General features: G+C 47.5%; 3 protein-coding genes across 7 annotated transcripts in view; 2 read left to right on the forward strand and 1 right to left on the reverse strand.

Annotated features, from left to right (window-relative positions):
- The window catches only part of DNAJA3 (DnaJ heat shock protein family (Hsp40) member A3), a 46,099-nt gene extending 43,015 nt beyond the window's left edge, over window positions 1-3,084 (forward strand). The window contains exon 13 of the transcript XR_007519554.1: window positions 1,722-3,084. The gene's annotated coding sequence lies outside the window, so the exon portion shown is untranslated. The remainder of the gene's footprint in view (window positions 1-1,721) is intronic.
- Window positions 4-7,865, reverse strand: NMRAL1 (NmrA like redox sensor 1). Of its 2 annotated transcripts, XM_049903025.1 has the most exons (5): window positions 7,382-7,865; window positions 5,515-5,753; window positions 3,687-3,936; window positions 1,434-1,624; window positions 4-252 (listed from the first exon to the last, which is right to left on the reverse strand). In XM_049903025.1, exons 1-5 carry the CDS (start codon window positions 7,521-7,523, stop codon window positions 73-75), a joined length of 1,002 nt encoding a protein of 333 aa, XP_049758982.1. In that variant the 5' UTR covers window positions 7,524-7,865; the 3' UTR covers window positions 4-72. The 2 variants fall into 2 exon arrangements, with proteins under 2 accessions (XP_049758982.1, XP_049758983.1); XM_049903026.1 differs by lacking the exons at window positions 5,515-5,753; window positions 7,382-7,865 and adding an exon at window positions 5,798-5,955 and having other exon boundaries at window positions 59-252; window positions 3,687-3,940.
- Window positions 7,866-15,881: 8,016 nt separating this feature from the next.
- Window positions 15,882-16,825, forward strand: part of HMOX2 (heme oxygenase 2) — a 43,252-nt gene continuing 42,308 nt past the window's right edge. For 2 of the 4 annotated variants that reach the window (XR_007519555.1, XM_049903020.1), the window contains exon 1: window positions 15,882-15,948. The gene's annotated coding sequence lies outside the window, so the exon portion shown is untranslated. Of the gene's footprint in view, window positions 15,949-16,007; window positions 16,033-16,825 lie in introns of those variants that run through there. The other 2 variants (XM_049903019.1, XM_049903018.1) reach the window with 2 other exon arrangements.

Here is a 16,825-nt window from a genome sequence, read left to right on the forward strand (position 1 = left end):
GCACAAAAAAGGATGATTGTGACCCTGTGCCTTCCTTCCCCGCCCCGACTCAGGCTTGAGAGGTGGGCAGAGTCACAGCTGGGCAAAGTCCCTTTTATGCTGCTCCAGCCACTGGTCAAGGGTCCTGGCCTTGGGGTTGAGTCTCAGGGTCAACTCGATGTTGCGGTCAGGTTTCATGGCATAGAAACGGAACATGTTGGCTAGGTCCTGGGCCCCAGGGAAGCCAAGCTTCTCATATTCCTCTGGAGTTGCCTGGAAGCAGAGGGAGCTTGTTAACCTCAGTCAGCATGCAGTGTCTCACTGAGGTGGTTGGGGGTGGCTAGGTGGGCTCTCAGTCGCCTGCTAACAATCTCATCAACAGCTCGTTTGAAAACTGTTCTAAAAAGATGGGAGTCTGGAAACCAGTATTCTTGGTGAGCTACTAGGACGTTCTAGGTCACCATAGTATTCTTTCAAGATCATGAGGTGGGAAATTTCTCAGGCCCTGGCAAATCAGAAATCTGCAGACATCACTTTCTTGCTCTTAAACCAAAGCTCTTCCCCTTTCCCTGCTAAAGTGAATCTTAACTCCTCAGCCTCATATTCCAACCCCTCCATGGCCGGGCTTGGGCCTATCCCTCCCCCTTTTTTAAAGTGGCGGTACACAACCATTTATTACAGTGTGCTAGACATTGTGCTAAGAAAGCCTTTACATTATTATTTAATTCTCACACTGTAACCCTAAGATGTAGGTACTATTGAATACACCCATTTTGCAGATGAGGGAGCTGAGGCAGAGAGGAGTCAGGGAACATGCCCAAGGTCACACAAGGGCTAGGCCCAGGATCTGAGTGTGAGAGTCTGATCTGCTCTAACCACTCCCTGCCACTGCCTCCTCTCCATTATTGCTCAGCTTGGGTCTGGGGTTTGGGTGAGGTTGGAGGAGTGATTTTAATGCGTATGTCTTCCTGTCATAATAAGAACTACAAACATTAGAAACAAGGTGTGGGGGAGCCCAGAGGCAGGGTGGGGCCTGACAGGAAGACAGGGCCGACAGGACAAAGGAGGACACAGTGGGGCTTCCTGCCTATTCCAGGCAGGCCAGGGGATCAGGAACCTTCCCTCCCTCCAGTCACATCCACAGGAGCCCAGCAAATCCTGCATGTTTACCCTCTTTCCCTTGGCTCCTACTGTCTCCTCTTCCTGGAAACCTTTTCCACTCCATCAAAACACTTAAGCCAGAAATTTCACACTCTGGCCCCACTCAGCTCCCAAGAATACCATAGCATAAATATTAGCCATTATGAGGAACTTAGATTGACCTCTTCAGAGAGATACTCCTCCCTACCAACCCGAAAAACTCCTTTGAGAGTTAGAAACACCTGGCTGAAGCCACTCGAGTCCCTTGGCAGGAGCTGGGACCTCACCACCCTTGGGGGGAGGGGGGCGCCCACCTTGGCATCGCGTATGGCATGACCAGTGTGCTTGGAGAGGAGGGCAGCGTACTCCCCTGCGGTGTGCCTGCAGGTACTGAGCCCAAGGTTTTGGCCGATATACTCTTCTGGCACCTTCAGCAGGCTGAGCACCACCGGACCGAGGTCCGCTACAGCCATCCCATCCATGGGGATGTCACCAATAGGCAGGCCTGTGAGGGGAAAGGAGATATGTTGTCATGTGTCCTCTATGACAGACACTGGCATGTACAATGCCCTTCAAAGAGTTGAAGCTGGTTTTCCCACCAGGCAATCAACTGGACACCTCCCCACACAATACTTGGGCACAGCTGAGAACATCTACTCATGTTGGTGGCAGAGTGGGAGACACGGTACAACGGAGAGCCAGGATACTGGGAGGCAGTCTGCGCTCTACCACCTTGTGAGTGTCACTTAAACATGCTGAGACTTAGTTACTATGTCCTTAGAATGGGTATACAAGGCCTTGACTGCCCACCTCCCTTAGGGCTGAGCAAAGGGACAAAGGAGAAGGGGTAGGAAAAGGCTTTGAAAGCTGTCACAGAGAATGGGGCTGGTACCTGTGGCTCCTCTGGATCATAGGATATCACCCTGGGAAGCTTCATTATGGCCTGAATTCCTGAAGGCTGGGAATGCATGCCCTAAGCCCCAACTCCGCTAACAGGAATGGAGCAGGGCCTGGCAGGTGCTCTACAACGAACGACTGTGCATTCAAAGTTGTGGTTCTGTACATGATGGAGAAGTAGAGGAGTGTCATGAAAGAGGCCAGATGAGATGCCAGGGAACTTCTGGTCTTCATTGCCTCACCAATAAAAAGGGTCACTGTCATGGATTGAATTGTGTCCCCCGAAAATATCTATCAACTTGGCTAGGTAATGATTCCCATTATTGTATGATTATCTACCATTTTGTCATCTGATGTGATTTCCCTATGTGTTGTAAATCCTACCACTATGATGTAATGAGATGGATTAGTGGCAGTTACATTGATAAGATCTATAAGATTACATAGTGTCTTAAGCCAATCTCTTTTGAGATATAAAAGAAGCAAGCAGAGAGACATGGGGACCCACACTACCAAGAAAGCAGTGTTGGGAGCAGAGCACGTCCTTTGGACCTGGGGTTCCTGCACAGAGAAGCTCCTGGACCAAGGGAAGATTGATGACAAGGACCTTCCTCCAGAGCTGACAGAGAAAGCCTTCCCCTAGAGCTGGTGCCCTGAATTTGGATTTCTAGCTTACTAGACTGTGAAAAAATAAATTTTTCTTTGTTAAAGCCACCTACTTGTGGTATCTCTGTTAGAGCAGTACTAGATAACTAAGACAGTTTCCATGGCTGCCTGTTGGGATCAATCAGGGAGCTTTGAGGATGGAGCACCAACTCAGAGACTAGAGTGGGGTTTATCCTCGACTGCAGGTTTGCAAACTAAAGGGCAGTGGCTGTGTGCTATCACTAGGACCAGGCTCTGCTCACTGAGTGGCAGGACTCTCCCTGGGCTTGCTGGCAACCACTTACTTGCCCTTGTGTGAGGGTGAGGGTGAGCGGTGCCCAATGTGGCTGGACAAGCACACTGACCCCTCCACCGCGGGCCTTGGGGGCATCTCGCTCTTATCCACTGAGCTGGCCAGCAAGAGACAAGCTTTCTAAGGTTCCTTTCAAGCTGGGGGCAATGCATTCAGGCCATGTTTACAGACCTGCACATGTGCATTGAGAAGAAAGCCTTTCTACCTTGTGAAATCTACAACTGAACAGATCTTCCAAATCTTTTTGAAGAAGTAATAACTCGTTGCCGTCAAGTCAATTCCAACTCATAGTGACCCTATTAGACAGTAGAACTGCTCCATAGGGTTTCCAAGGAGTGGCTGGTGGATTCTAATTGCCCCCCTTTTGGTTAGCAGCTGAGCTTTTAACCACTGTACCATCAGGGCTCCCTGAAGTACAATAACTGCACTGATTTCTGTAAAGTTATGCAACTGACAGAGCAGAGCAGAACCACCGTTGAGGCCAATTTTCTCATCACCCCTTTGTGAACATTTCTATTATGCCCATTTCACAGAAAAGGACGCAGAGGCCCAGTGAAGTTAAATCGCTTGCCCAGAGTCACAGACCTGATGCCAGGGCTTGAACACAGAACCTCCGACAACAAGTGCACTTTATACCACACCTGTAGCATCACAGGAGAGGACCTCATCTCACCAGGTCAGCAAGCGCAGACACACCAGGAGGGATACTCACTCAGCAAGTAGCTCTTTCCATCCGGGGCTTTCTTGGGCAGGAAGGAGGATAAGAGGTTCTCAAAGTAGCAGGGCAGCCGCACGCTGGTCATAGGGACACCAATGTGCCGGAAGTATTCCTCTACCTCGCCTTTGCCATCGAAGTGGCCGGCGGCCAGTTTCCCACCTGTCAGCTTCTTGATATTCTCCAGGCCACTGTAGACCACGTAGTGAAGGCCCAGGCGCTTGGCCAGATCAGCCAGCAGCTTTCCCTGGTGGGCAGAAAAGGAGAAATTATGAGGCTGAGAGGAAGGGTGCAAGTCCCGCAGTCACAGCCCAATTCTCCAAACCCAGAGTTGCCCCTGTCGGCGATGCCAAGAGCCAGACACCACTAGCCCCTTCGATGATGCCCGCACACAGTACCACCCTCTAACACCACAGAATCCTAGAGTCCCTTCTCTAGGTCATTTGGCTTGTTCTACTTTCCACTGTGCTCAACTGCAACCCATCCTTGTGCAATATGTGAGGGTGGACAGGTCAGCTGACTGGGCATGGAAGCTCCCCATCTCTGCCTGGCCTGAGAGACTGTCCTTCCATGGTGCCAAGCTATCTTTCTTGGAGAGTCCCAGGAGGTTGGCTGTGGAGGTGCTATCACTCAGTGATTAAACATACCAGTACGATGTAGTGGCTATGTGATCCAGGTTCTCATTTAACCACTCTGAATTCATTGGTTAAATGGGAACACTGCCACCTGCCATGTAAGGCTGTATAATGGATTGAGTGGTGGCCTGCAAAAAAGACAGGTCCATGTTCTAACTTTCAGAACCTGTGAATGTGGCATTTGGAAAAAGATTTTGCAGATGTAATAAAGGCTCTTGGGATGAGACCATCCTGGATTACTCGAGTGGACCCAAAGATCCCATGACGAGTATCCTTATAAGAGACAGAAGACACAGAGGAGAAAACCATGAAAGATGGAGGGAGAGATTGGAGTTCTGAAGCCACAGAAGCTGGAAGAGCCAAGGAAGCATTCTCCCCTAGAGCCTCTGGAGGGAGCATAGCCCTGTTAACACTGTGATTTCAGACTTCTTCCCTCCGGCACTGTGAGGGAACAAAGTGCTATTGTTTTAAGCCACCAAGGGAGTCCTGGTGGCGCAATAGTTAAGAGCTCGGCTGCTAACCAAAAGGTTGGCAGTTCGAATCTACCAGCCACAACTTGGAAACCCTATGGGGAAGTTCTACTCTGCCCTTTGGGGTTACTATGAGTCAGAATCGACTTGAAGGCAGTGGGTTTTAAGCCACCAAGTATGTGGCTCTTTGTTAAGGCAGCCACAGGAAACATACAGTTGTCAGGACAGTGAAACTAGCTCCACTACAACCAGAGAAGCTGTCTCTGTCTGCTTTATGTAATGGGCTTCCATTACCCTCGAAGAAGGGTTCAAAGCTAAAAAGGTTTGGAAACCATGGTCCCGTCCAATGTCCCTTTAATTTAGAGGAGGAAAACAAGGACCAGAGAAAGGAAGCTACATGTCCAAAGCCACAGAAAGAATTTTGGAAGAGGCAGGACTTAAGGCTCATAATTCTCAGTCTAGTGGTTTTTTTCTCTAAGATAGCTCATGAATGGTATCTTAAAAAAAAAAAAAAAAAAAAAAGCCATTGGATAAGAAAGCAGCAGCCTCCCCACCCTCACCAGACTAGGATGGCTTCTTGGAAAAGGGAAAGGGTACAGTAGTCAGCTCTTGCTGGCAAGTTGGAGCTGCCTTCCTGAGACCAGCTAGAGACCTGAGAAGTCCTTCTAAGATGCCCTGCTCCTAGCCCTGTCCTCCCAACAGCCTTCTGCCTGCCCTCACCTGCTTGACCTCCTGTTCCTGGCTGAGGTTCTCCCAGTAGTTAGTCACGATGAAGGTGGCATAAGCCCCAGTCAGGGCCAGCTCCATGCTGGTCTTGTCGTCCTGGTCTCCCTGTACCACTTCTGCACCTTGCAGTCTCAGTGCCTTCGCAGCCTGCTGCCCAGGGTCCCGGGTCACCACTCGAACCCTGAACGTCCCATCTTCCAGGAGTGTCTGGGCCACTGAGCCCCCCTGGGCACCTGCGAAGAGTCAGAAGGACCACCAGGGTCAAAGCTACCTAAGAAGCCCCCAAGGGGAAAGCCCCCAAAGGGAATGTTCTACTACAGCAAGAAACACCCAAGAGACTTTTTCATATACAATTCTCCTTAAACCCTCACTTAAACACCTTTTAAAAAGAACAGCTTTGAGATATAATTCATTTACCATGCAATTCACCCATTTAAAGTATACAATTTTGTGATTTTTACTATATTCACAGAGCTGTGCAATCACCACAATCAATCTAGAACATTTTCATCACCCCAAAAAAGAAATTCAGTACCCATTACCAGTCTCTCCTCATTTCCCCCTCCCCACAGTCCTTGGCAACCACTAATCTACTTCCTGTCTCTCTAGATTTGCTTGTTCTAGACATTTCATTTCAGAAAACAGAATCATAATACATGACCTTTTGAGACTGGCTTTTTTCACTTAGCATAATGTTTTCAAGTTTCACCCATGTTGTGGCATGCGTCTTATACCTTAAAAAATTTTTTAATGGAATATTACTCAGCCATAAAAAGGAATGAAGCATTGACAATGCCACAACATGAATAAACCTTAAAAACATAATGCTAAGTGAAACAAACCAGACAGAAAAGGTCACGTATTGTATGATTCCTATTATGTGGATTGTTCAGAATAGGCAAATCTAACAAATGTAATCCACAGAGACAGGAAACAGATTAGCAGTTGCTAAGAACTGGTGGTGGGGAGGGAAAGGGAATGGAGAGTGATTGCTCATGGGTACAGGGCTTTTTACCAGGGGGATGTAATGTTCTAAAACTGATTGTGCTGATGGTTGCACAGCTCTGAATACACTAAAAGTTCTGTGAATTGTATGGTTTAAACGGGTGAATTGTATGGTATGTGAATTATATCTCAATAAGGCTGTTTTATATATATATATATATATATATATATATATATATATATATATATATATATATATATATATATATATATGAAGGATCCCTGGTGGTCCAGTGGGTAAGAACTCGACTGCTAACCAAAATGTCGGCAGTTTGAATCCACCAGGCCCTCCTTGGAAACCCTATGCCACAGTTCTACTCTGTCCTATAGGGTTCTATGAGTCGGAAACCAACTCCACAACAATGGAGTTGGTTTCCGACTCATAGACACATATATATATATGTATGAAAGAAAAACAAGTGGGGGCAAAACAATACACTGCCACTTGAAAAAAATCCTTTTTTTTTTTAGTCTGTCTGGTAGGACACTAGAGAAACTCGGTCAACAGTGATGGATGGTGGAGGGGAGGGGTGCAGGCAGAGGCGGGAAAATTTAATTTTCCTGTCATGTGCAAATACTACCTATTCAAAGAAGTTAACGTCATTAATCTTTAAAAAGGAATCTGCTCTCAGGTCGAGCCCCCACCGCCCTACCTCGGGTGTGGGGTCACTGCCATCTCACCCCTCTGGGCAACTCCGGGGAGAACAAACCCCAGGAGAGCGGTCTCCCGCGCTCAGGGGGCGCCGTGGCTCCGCCGGGCCGCAAGATTCGGACCGCCAGGCCGGAGGGCGAGCGGCTCCTTGCTCTCGGGGACCCGGTTTCGGCCCCTGGACTAGGACTTTGGGGTCTCGCTTACCTGTGGCTCCGAAAACCACCACCAGTTTCTTGTCCTCCATCGGGGAGCAAGCGGAGGAAGGCGGTCCCGGTGGGTCTGGGGGTCGTGGAAGGTGCGGAGTTGCGGATGGGGCGAGGGATTTCTGTCCGGCCCGACTCTGCATCCCGTGCGCGCACCCAGAGGGTGCCAGGGAAGTGGCTGGGCCCAGAGCAGGGAGAGCCTGCCCGAATATCTCAGGCCCCGCGGCCCCCGGCCGTCCACCCCTTCTTCCCCGGCCGCCCCGCAAACCCCGGGCCCGCCGCCTCCTCCTGCCCTGGTCCCACAGGCCGAAGTCACCTCCTTGCCGCGACACCCGCGGAAAAGTCTACTGGGAATAGAGGACCACTACTTTTGGCTGCAAAAACCATTTGCGGGGGGTGGGGGTGGAATCCCGCGCAAGGCGCGGGCCCCCACCCGCGGCTCCTACCCCTCACTGGCAGAGCCACCCCCTCCTGGACGCAGAGTATAAAAGGACCCCTGGCCGCCCTACTTCCGACTTCCCTTTGCCCAGCGCCTCAGCCCGCGGAGCAGACCTGCTTCCCCCCGCTGGTATAGATGGTTCATCCCAGCTCCAGCAGCTGCGCAGCCATTTGGGTTTTGCCTACGCGAGATTTGCGTAAATTGAATTCGTATAAATCGGGGCTGTCGCAGTACACCGGACAGATAGCACCTTAACAGAACTGTGCGGGTGATAAGTGGACGAAGCAAAAAATAAAAAATTTCTGTTTATTTTACATGAGCATCTGAAAAGTTTCAGATATTGTGTGTCATCTGAAGATGATTAAATCTGTCTCGGGTGACTCTTAACTTCCTGAGGCTCTCTGGCAGTTCTGATAGTCTGACGCACGTTTGAGGTCGCTATTACTTGACCGGTCTGTTAGTTATCTAGTGCTGCCAGAACAAAAATACCACAAGTGGATGGCTTTAACAAACAAATTTATTCTCCCAGTTTAGGAGGCTAAAAGTAAGAATTCAGGGTGTAACCAAAGGAGGGTTCTTGTCCTGTCCGCCGGTTGAAATAAGACAGACACCACACCACCAGTTGTAAGGGAAACAAAAGTGGAAATTCATTGTCTGCGCAGACAAGGAGCAACATGGGGTGTTGGGACCATAACGCCACGTGCTCGCTGTCTGAGGGGGTTGAGGAGCTCTTTACTTCCAATGGCTTCTGGGGGTTGGGTTTGTTGCCCGGAACTCTGCGCCCTCAGCCCTCCCATATCCATATTTGTAGGTCCCGATCTTGAAGCACGTCGGTGATGTTCAGGTCCAAGGACAGACTGAGGACACGCGCTACAGGTCCTGCGCATGCGCCAAAATCTTGCGTAGGATTCTGGCACCAAATTCAAATTGTAGTTATGGCCGCAGAGAGGTTGGGCCAAACCGCAGTTAGAAGCTGCGGTTTGGCGGGCTGTGGGGGGAGGGGGGGACGGAGAACCTCGGCAAAGAGGCTGGGAGCGGGAGGAGTCTCGGCAGGGACTTCAAGGGCACCAACTCCAAGGGAAGGCTTTCTCTCTGCTTAGGTTCTGGGGAACGGACCTTGTCATCATTCTTCTCTTGGTCTAGGAGACTCTCAGCGCAGGAACCTGTAGTCCAAAGAATGCACTCCACTCCTACTTTTCCTTCTTGGTGGTATGAAGTGCCTCTGCCCACTCTGCTCACATCTCTCTTTCCTATCATAAAAGACATTGACTCAAGATGCAACCTAGTCCTGTAGATTGTGTCCTGTGTTATTAACATAACTGCCTCTAATCCTGCCTCATTAACATCATTAAAAAAAAAAAAAAAACTTGTCTTCTAGTCCGTTCTGACTCATAGTTACCCTGTTGGACAGAGTCGAGCTGCCCCATAGGGTTTCCAATGAGCAGCTGGTAGATTCAAACTGCTTAGCAGCCAAGCTCTTAACCACTGAACCACCGAGGCTCCATCATTAACATCATAGAGGTTAGGATTTACAACACATGAGAAAATTACATCAGATCACAAAATGGAGGACAACCACACAATACTGGGAATCATGGCTAGCTAAGTTGACACACATTTTTGGAGGACACAATTCAATCCATAACAAATGGGTTTGAATTCTTCTTAAGAGAAAAATGGAATTTCTTTGCCTTAAACTCCAAAATGATCCTGACATCCTCTTCCAAAAACTGATTGCTGACTGGATACAAGCATTCATTTTTTCTTTCTTTCATTCGTTAGTTCCAAAACATGTATAGACCCTCACAGAAATGTCAGCCACTTTAGAACAGACATTCTGTCCCTATTCACTGCTGAACCCTCAGGACCTAAAACAGTATCTGGTACATAGAAGGTGCTCAGTAAATATTTGCTCCTTGACTGTCTAAGGGATTACCAGGCACTGGAGTTAAACCCCAACCTCCACTACAGACCATTCTAATCAGGGCCACAATTGATGGACTTGGTAGAATGGGAGAAAAATGTGGAACAGAACCTCAAAATCCTAAAAAAAAAAAAAAAAAAAAACAGGCCTACTGGACTGGTTGAGACTGTAGGACTCCCTGAGACTTGTCCTGAGATACTCTTCAAACTAAGGCAGAGATCCCCAGGCCACTGCCTCAAGTAGCTTTGCTTCAGAATCCTGTTTCCTTTACTTGGCTTGTCCCGCACCCGCACCCACACCCGCCCCCCGCCCCCCACCCAGCTTTTCATTAGAATCCTTTTTCCTTTGCTTGGTCTGGTGATACATCAAACTATATGTAAACTCCATCATACTTAAATGTTGCTGATATAACTTGTATGAACTTCCAACTTGTAAACCCCTTAAAAGTAACTTTTCCCCTTGCCCTTGAGGAGCAGTCTTGGCAGCAGCAGCTCCTACTGACTCCTTGCACAATGAAATAAAAGTACCTTTTCTGCTGTCCCACCTCGGCCTCTCGTTTATTGGCCAATTCAGATTGCACTGAGCAGGACCTGGGGTTTCCACCAGGTAATAAAACCTTGAACCAAAACTAACCCCTGAGGTCACCTTGTAGCTAAATAACATATTGGCTTAAAAAATAATGAACATCACCCGTAAGTACTGTGCTCGTTTTTAAAATCACATATATGAGACCAAATGGTCAACAATTATTTTAAAACAAAGATGAGAATGTAAGGGGGCGGGGAAACTAGATTAATGGGAATGGAACAACCAGATGGAAGTAATGAGAACGTTCAAGCATTGTGAAGAATGTAACCAAGATCACAGAACAATTTGTGTAGAAATTGTTGAATGGGCATCTAAATTGCTGTGTCAACCTTCATCAAAACACAATAAAATATTATTTAAAACAAAAAAAAAGTGAAACCAAACTAAAACTGTCTGTTTGACTTTATAGTCCTGTGATAGAGAGAACCTACAAGGTATTGTCTATTTTATTTATGTAAAATATCGATCTTTATTTATTATAAAATGCATGCACTGTATTATTTTAATAAGCATGCATTTATGTTTACTTATATTTGTATTTATAAATGAAGGTAACATTTATTTGTTTTTATCTTGTGTATATCCCTTGTACCTGTACCTGTTACAGTCAATTCCAACTCATAGCAACCCTATAAGACAGAGTAGAACTACCCCATAGAGTTTCCAAGGAGTGCCTAGTGAATTCGAACTGCCAGCCTTTTGGTTAGCTCTTAACCACTGCCCCACCAGGTTTTCCTTATCCCTTGTAGTCTCCTCCATACCATAGTATGTCATGCCTCTGTGCTTAGACCACCACCTAACTTCTACTCATTCTTCAGAATTCCATATAAGCATCTCCTCCTCCAGGAAGCCCTCCCTGACCCCTAGTCTGGGCTGGTACCATGTCTTGTTTGTCTCTGTACTTCTACCTCCCAGTACATTGTCCAGCACATAGTAGGAATTCAGTAAATACCTAGTCAATGGTAAAAAAAAAAAAAAAATGAAGTACAAATCAATCTGATAAAAGATGAGGTTTTAAGACAGGGAATAGAGAGCCCCCCAAATCTGCAAACAAAGTAACAAGAAATGGGCCAGGGTGCAGAAACAAAGCCATTCCCCAGAACAATGGGGCAGGGTATCAGAAAATAGCCCATAAACCTTAAAGTAGTCTTTCAGAAGCAGCTGGAGAAAACCAGCCCCAGGGACATGTGCAGAACATCCACCTGTGACCACTGTGTGACCTTCCACCAGGGGCAGTGAAGGGCTGCAGTGGCAGCCAGGAGACTGCGCAGGCGCGGCGCCCCATAGTAAGTCCTGCTACGAATCCCAGAGGCCTCCAGGGCAGCAGCCACCTTGGAAAGTTGCTGCCCGCGCGCTGTAGTTAACATAACCCTGGGTATGCCTGTGAATAAACATAAATCTTTTCCCGCCCAAGAACTTTTAAAAACCCCGGGCGGATCTTTTGTTCTGTGAGATGGGGATATGGGTTGCTTAGGCCCGCCTGTCTTCTACTTGCAAGCCTCTTCAATAAAGCTTTGCTCCTGTGGAAAACTCTACGTGCCTCACAGAGACGGAAGAGATCAGGCTGGCTGAATTAAATGAGGGGTACGTTTCAAGGCCCTGTGTGGTGCTCGACCAGCTATAATTAAATCTAAACCTAAGTGCAGACTACCAGATAACTTCTATTGCTGGCACCCAAGAACTACTTGTGATTAACAAACTAGGTGCTTAGACAAGATAAGGGGCTACATTTCAAGCCCCTGTGTTCTTGACCAGCTATAAATTACTGATAATTCTCCTCAGTTGTTTTTCAAGGCCTCACTAGGTGCAGCGCATGCATGGTAAAGATCGGCGTGGGCTATGAATGACCTTCCACGTAAGACAAACACGAACAAAGACCACTCGCTGGGGCTCGAACCAAGATCCAGGGGCATCATGCATGCACGACATCCCAGAATAAGTCCTGTTCGACATCCCAACAGCCTTTGTGACAGCCTCCATCTTGGTTCCAGCAACCTCTGTCAGGAAGTCCATCTTGAATTCTAACTGCGTGCGCATTTGATTTTCATAATCCCTCCCCTTCTCCTGGAAATCTCCACTCATTTAATGAATAAAAGTAATGCCTTTTCCCCTCCTAAGAACTTTTATAAGTCCTAGGAAATCGTTTGTTCAGTGAGAGACTGGAGGCTAGTGTAGGTGGAAACCCCTCTCCTTCTCTCTCCTTCATGAGCCTTTTACTTTCTTTCTGTCCCTAATAAACTTTTTTCATGTGGAACCTCTGAGGCTCTCCTGGTCATTCTTGCTCAGAAGAAGGTAAGAACCTAGGCAGGGCTTAGTCCTGGGCTGGGAAGCCTTGCCCTGTAACATTACCTGCTCATTCTTGACCAGAGAGGCAAGAACCTTATTCTGGTAACAGTTTTTCTTCAGCTGCATGGAGTTAAACCACAAAATCCAAAGTTCCCAGGCCTCTGTTTTAAGGAAATAAATCCAAACAAGAAGGTCCCCAGCAGGACCAGCAACTAATTTGCGGGGCCCACTGCTAAATGGAAATGAAATGCCCTTGTTAAAAAATGATTGAGAATTTCAAGATGGCAACAGCAAAGCATTAAACCAAGCTTAAAGTTCTTCTGAGCATGAGACCCAGTTTAATTGCCTAGGTTACATGCCCATGTTTAATTAAGAGTAAAATTCCAGGGCCGCGTCAGGACCAGAGCAACCCCAGTGCCTTCTGGCCTTGCTGAACCTGAAGCTTAGAAATCAGGACAGGCAAAAAGTGGCTTACCCTTGGCTGCCAGCCAGTGGTGCTGGTGCCCAGAGACTTTCCAGAAGTGGGCTGGCAGCTTGACAGGCTGGGGCAAAGGTCTTGCCTTTTGAAGCCTGATATGGATTGAATTGTGTTCCCCAAAATATGTGTTGTAAATCCTAACCCCTACTTTGATTATAATCCCATTTGCGGATGAGTTCTTTGTTATGTTAACAAAACTAGATTATTGTAGGGTGTGTCTTGAGTCAATCTCTTTTCAGATATAAAAGAGATTAAACAAGTGAACAAGCAGAGATGTAGGAAGACAGATGCCAAGCCACATGAAGATTGCCCAGGAGTAAAAGCTGAAAAGAGTCAGGGAACTTCTCCCAGAGCTGACAGAGAAGGAAGTTCTCCTAGAGCCGGCACCCTGAATTTGAACTTCTAGTCTCCTAACTGTGAGAAAATAAATTTTTGTTTGTTAAAGCCATCCACTTGTATTTCTGTTGTAGCAGCACTAGGTAACTAAGACAAGGCCCCAAGCAGCCCACGACCCACAACCCAGAGACATGAGGGGAGAGATTAGCTACTGGCTGGTGCACCCTATCATGATTCAGCACTTTCTGTGTGACTTTGTATCTGACAAAGGACTTCAGTGGCATACACTCATGATAACAGTGGGAGCCCTTGACTGGGGTTGTGCGAGTGGCAGGCATAAGCTAAGCCCCACATTATCTCATTTGAACTCTCACAGCAACTGCTCCTTCAATCACTGCCATTCAGCTTAATTCAATTTTATGTGGCCAGAGTAGGGAAAAGAGGGAAGTGCAGAATGTACTTCCTTTTCTTAAAATCTATTTTTTTATAGCCAAGTAATACATAACGCATTTATGCATTCTCATTAAAAAATTTAAATGGTATATGTAAAGCAAAAGTGGACTTTGACCTCTCTGTCATTTTAGTGTGTAAACGTTCTGGGGTTTTTGGATGTATTTATATACCTACACATGAACATGTAGAAATATATAATAATTTCATAGACTCAAAAGAGAGAGAGAGAGATCAACCTGTTTTACTGTGCTAGTGCTGCCCCGAGTGGGTGGCTTTAAAGAACAGAAATTTATTGTCTCACAGTTTTGGAGGCTAGAAGCCTAAATCAGAACATTGGATTTAGGGGAGGGTCTTTCCTTGTGGGTAATCCCAGGCATTTCTTGGCTGATTGTAAATGTGTCTGTCTTCCCTTTCTGTGTATCTCTGTGTCCCCTCTGCTTTTTATAAGACACCACTCAGAAGGGATCTGGTATGACCTCATTAAAAACAAAAGAAAGCCTCTATTTCTAAACAGGATCATGTTTCAAGTATAGGGGTTAGTGTGGAAGATGTTTCTTTTGGGGAGGACACAATTCAATCCATATCAATACTGAGTGTATTTTCCAAAAAAATTTATTGAAAACTTGTAAGTACAGTATAGAGAAAAGTGGAAAGAGCTGTGCAGCGAGCACCTGTATACCTACCACTTACATTTTTTTAATTTTTAAAATTTTGCTATATTTGTTTTATCAGATATCTTTTTCCATCTAACCATCTATCAACCATCTAATCTTTTGATGCATTTCCAAGTAAGTTGCAGGCGCTAGTACTCTTTGCCCTTAAAAACTTTATCATTCACATCATTAACTAGTGTTCAATAATTTTTTAGTTTAATTTATGTGCTGTGGAATCTATTGAATGTATTTTCCTACGACTTTTTTTTTCCTTCCTCTTTTCTACTTTATGTTTGAAGAGTTTTCCATGTCCTCACTACGTGAGGTCTGCCCCCCCTCTTTAAATTGTGGCACAACTTATTTGTTGAATGGATGACCACTGCCAACTCTCTCATCCTTTTTTGATGGACATTTAGGTTGTTCCAAAATTTTCATAAAAATGGAGTCTCTTATTATGTTTTGTAATGACCCTTCTTTGTTACTTTCTTGGAGTTCTTGCAAGTATTCCTCTAGGATAGCTGCCTAGAAGCGGGTCAAAGAGTGTGCACATTCTAAATTTTAACAGATCTTGTCAAATTGTTCTCTCCATCTCCAATAACTCCTACGAACAGCATGTAGGAGGTTTGCCAAAGCTGAATATTGCATCTTTTAATCTGTATGCTGACTGATGGTTAAGGAAATAAGTGGAAGTCAGTATGGCTGGAGCAGAAAGGGCAGGTGGAGGGAAGGTCAGGTGAGTCTGAAGAGGTGGTGGCATGGTCTAGCCAGGGGGAGGAGAACTGTAGACCATGGCTGGGATTTTGACCTTTGTCCTAAGAGCGATGGGGAACTGTGGAAGGGTTTTAGCAAGAGGGGAGGAGTAATGCTCTGATTTTGACTTTTAAAAGATCACCTTGGTTGCTGTTTGGAGAATGAGGCAAGGCCGACGCTGGGAGACCAGATAGAAGGCTGGTGGCAGAGGAGATGTAGAGAAGCGTGCAGAGTCGAGGAATACGTTTGCAGCAGGGCCGCATAGAACTGAAGGATTGAACTGGCAAAAGGAAAAGAGGATGGTGTTTAAGGTTGACGACTCGATTTCTTGCATAACTGGATGGATCTAATAGCATTAAATGAGATTGGGCAAGCAAAGCGCGTAGCCCAGAGGCGTCTTCATAAACATTTGCTCTTATTAATAATGTTAGCATTCTTTCTGAAGCATCCCTATTTCCACAGCCAAACCAGGGCTGCGTGTCCGGTTCCTGGCAAACGGCCCCTCAGGGGGCGTATCCTTCCCACGCCCCGCCCCACGCAGCACAGGCTCCACAGACCCCGCCCCCACGCGCTGCGTGTACACGTCCGACCGCCCCCAAGCTCGCGCTCTCGGCTTCGGCGGCGGTGCCACTGACGGACCGGCGCAGTGCACCCGTGGCTGGTGAGTGGCTCACGTCCTCCAAGGCCTTCCTCCCGGGCTCATCCGGCCGCGTTACCCCCACGGCGGGCCCTGACCTCCGCCCGGGTACTGCCCTCCGCTGCGTTCCTGGTGCGGCGCCGGGGTTCGGGGGCAACCAACGGCGAGAGAAGGGCCGGCCCGGGGCGCTGCGGGGTGGGGGGCAGCCGGAAGCGGGGTGACGCTGGGGACGGGGCCAAGGAGTGGAACCGGGGGACAGGGACGGGCGTGGGGAAAGTGACAGGTAAGGGTGAAAGCTGGAGACGCCGCTTTCAAGAGGATATTTCAGCAGGGAGGTAGGAAGGCCTGATGGGCTCATTTGGGCCCACTCCCTCCCAATATCACGAGGGTGCTTGGTGAGGTGACCCCGTGGGTCGCAGCTTCGGGCCGGCTGTAAAATTGGCGCTGCAGCTTCTGACCGCCAGCCTGGCTTGGTCCATCGGTTTTTGGGCCTGGGAGGACCGGACCCTCGCGCACGTCGGAGATTGGTGCCCGGCGTGGGGCCTTGTGCTGACCATTGGCATTCCCTGGGGGGGGTAAGCCCTTTTACTGACTCACAGTCGGAAGTGGTGCCCTTTGAATCACTATCATGACTTCTACGCGATTGAGAGGGATCAGCTCTAGGGGCAGCTGGTTAATCTGGACGAGGAGTTTACCTGTCACGTCAGAAGCACAGGTGTAATAATTTCCTTGTAGAAGCTGCCAGGACTGCCTTGCACAGTCTTTGCACAAGACCTGTGTGTTTCAGGCCATTTGAAATGATTCTAATGAACTAGTTATTTTGGTCTGTGGCTGTGTATCCTCACTGTGGTGTCTTGATACCTAAACCAGACAATGTGGAGTGTGATTAAAAAAGGCAGTG

This window comes from Elephas maximus, chromosome 12 (assembly GCF_024166365.1).
Source record: "Elephas maximus indicus isolate mEleMax1 chromosome 12, mEleMax1 primary haplotype, whole genome shotgun sequence".
Taxonomy (NCBI): Eukaryota; Metazoa; Chordata; class Mammalia; order Proboscidea; family Elephantidae; genus Elephas; species Elephas maximus.

Coding starts and splice junctions, on each gene's coding strand:
- NMRAL1 (XM_049903025.1), bottom strand. CDS start 7,523: ATGCAGAGTCGGGCCGGACAGAAATCCCTCGCCCCATCCGCAACTCCG. Junction 3,937..5,514: donor AGGAACAGGAGGTCAAGCAG/GTGAGGGCAGGC, acceptor TCTGCCCACCAG/GGAAAGCTGCTGGCTGATCT. Junction 253..1,433: donor ATGCCATACGCGATGCCAAG/GTGGGCGCCCCC, acceptor CTCTGCTTCCAG/GCAACTCCAGAGGAATATGA.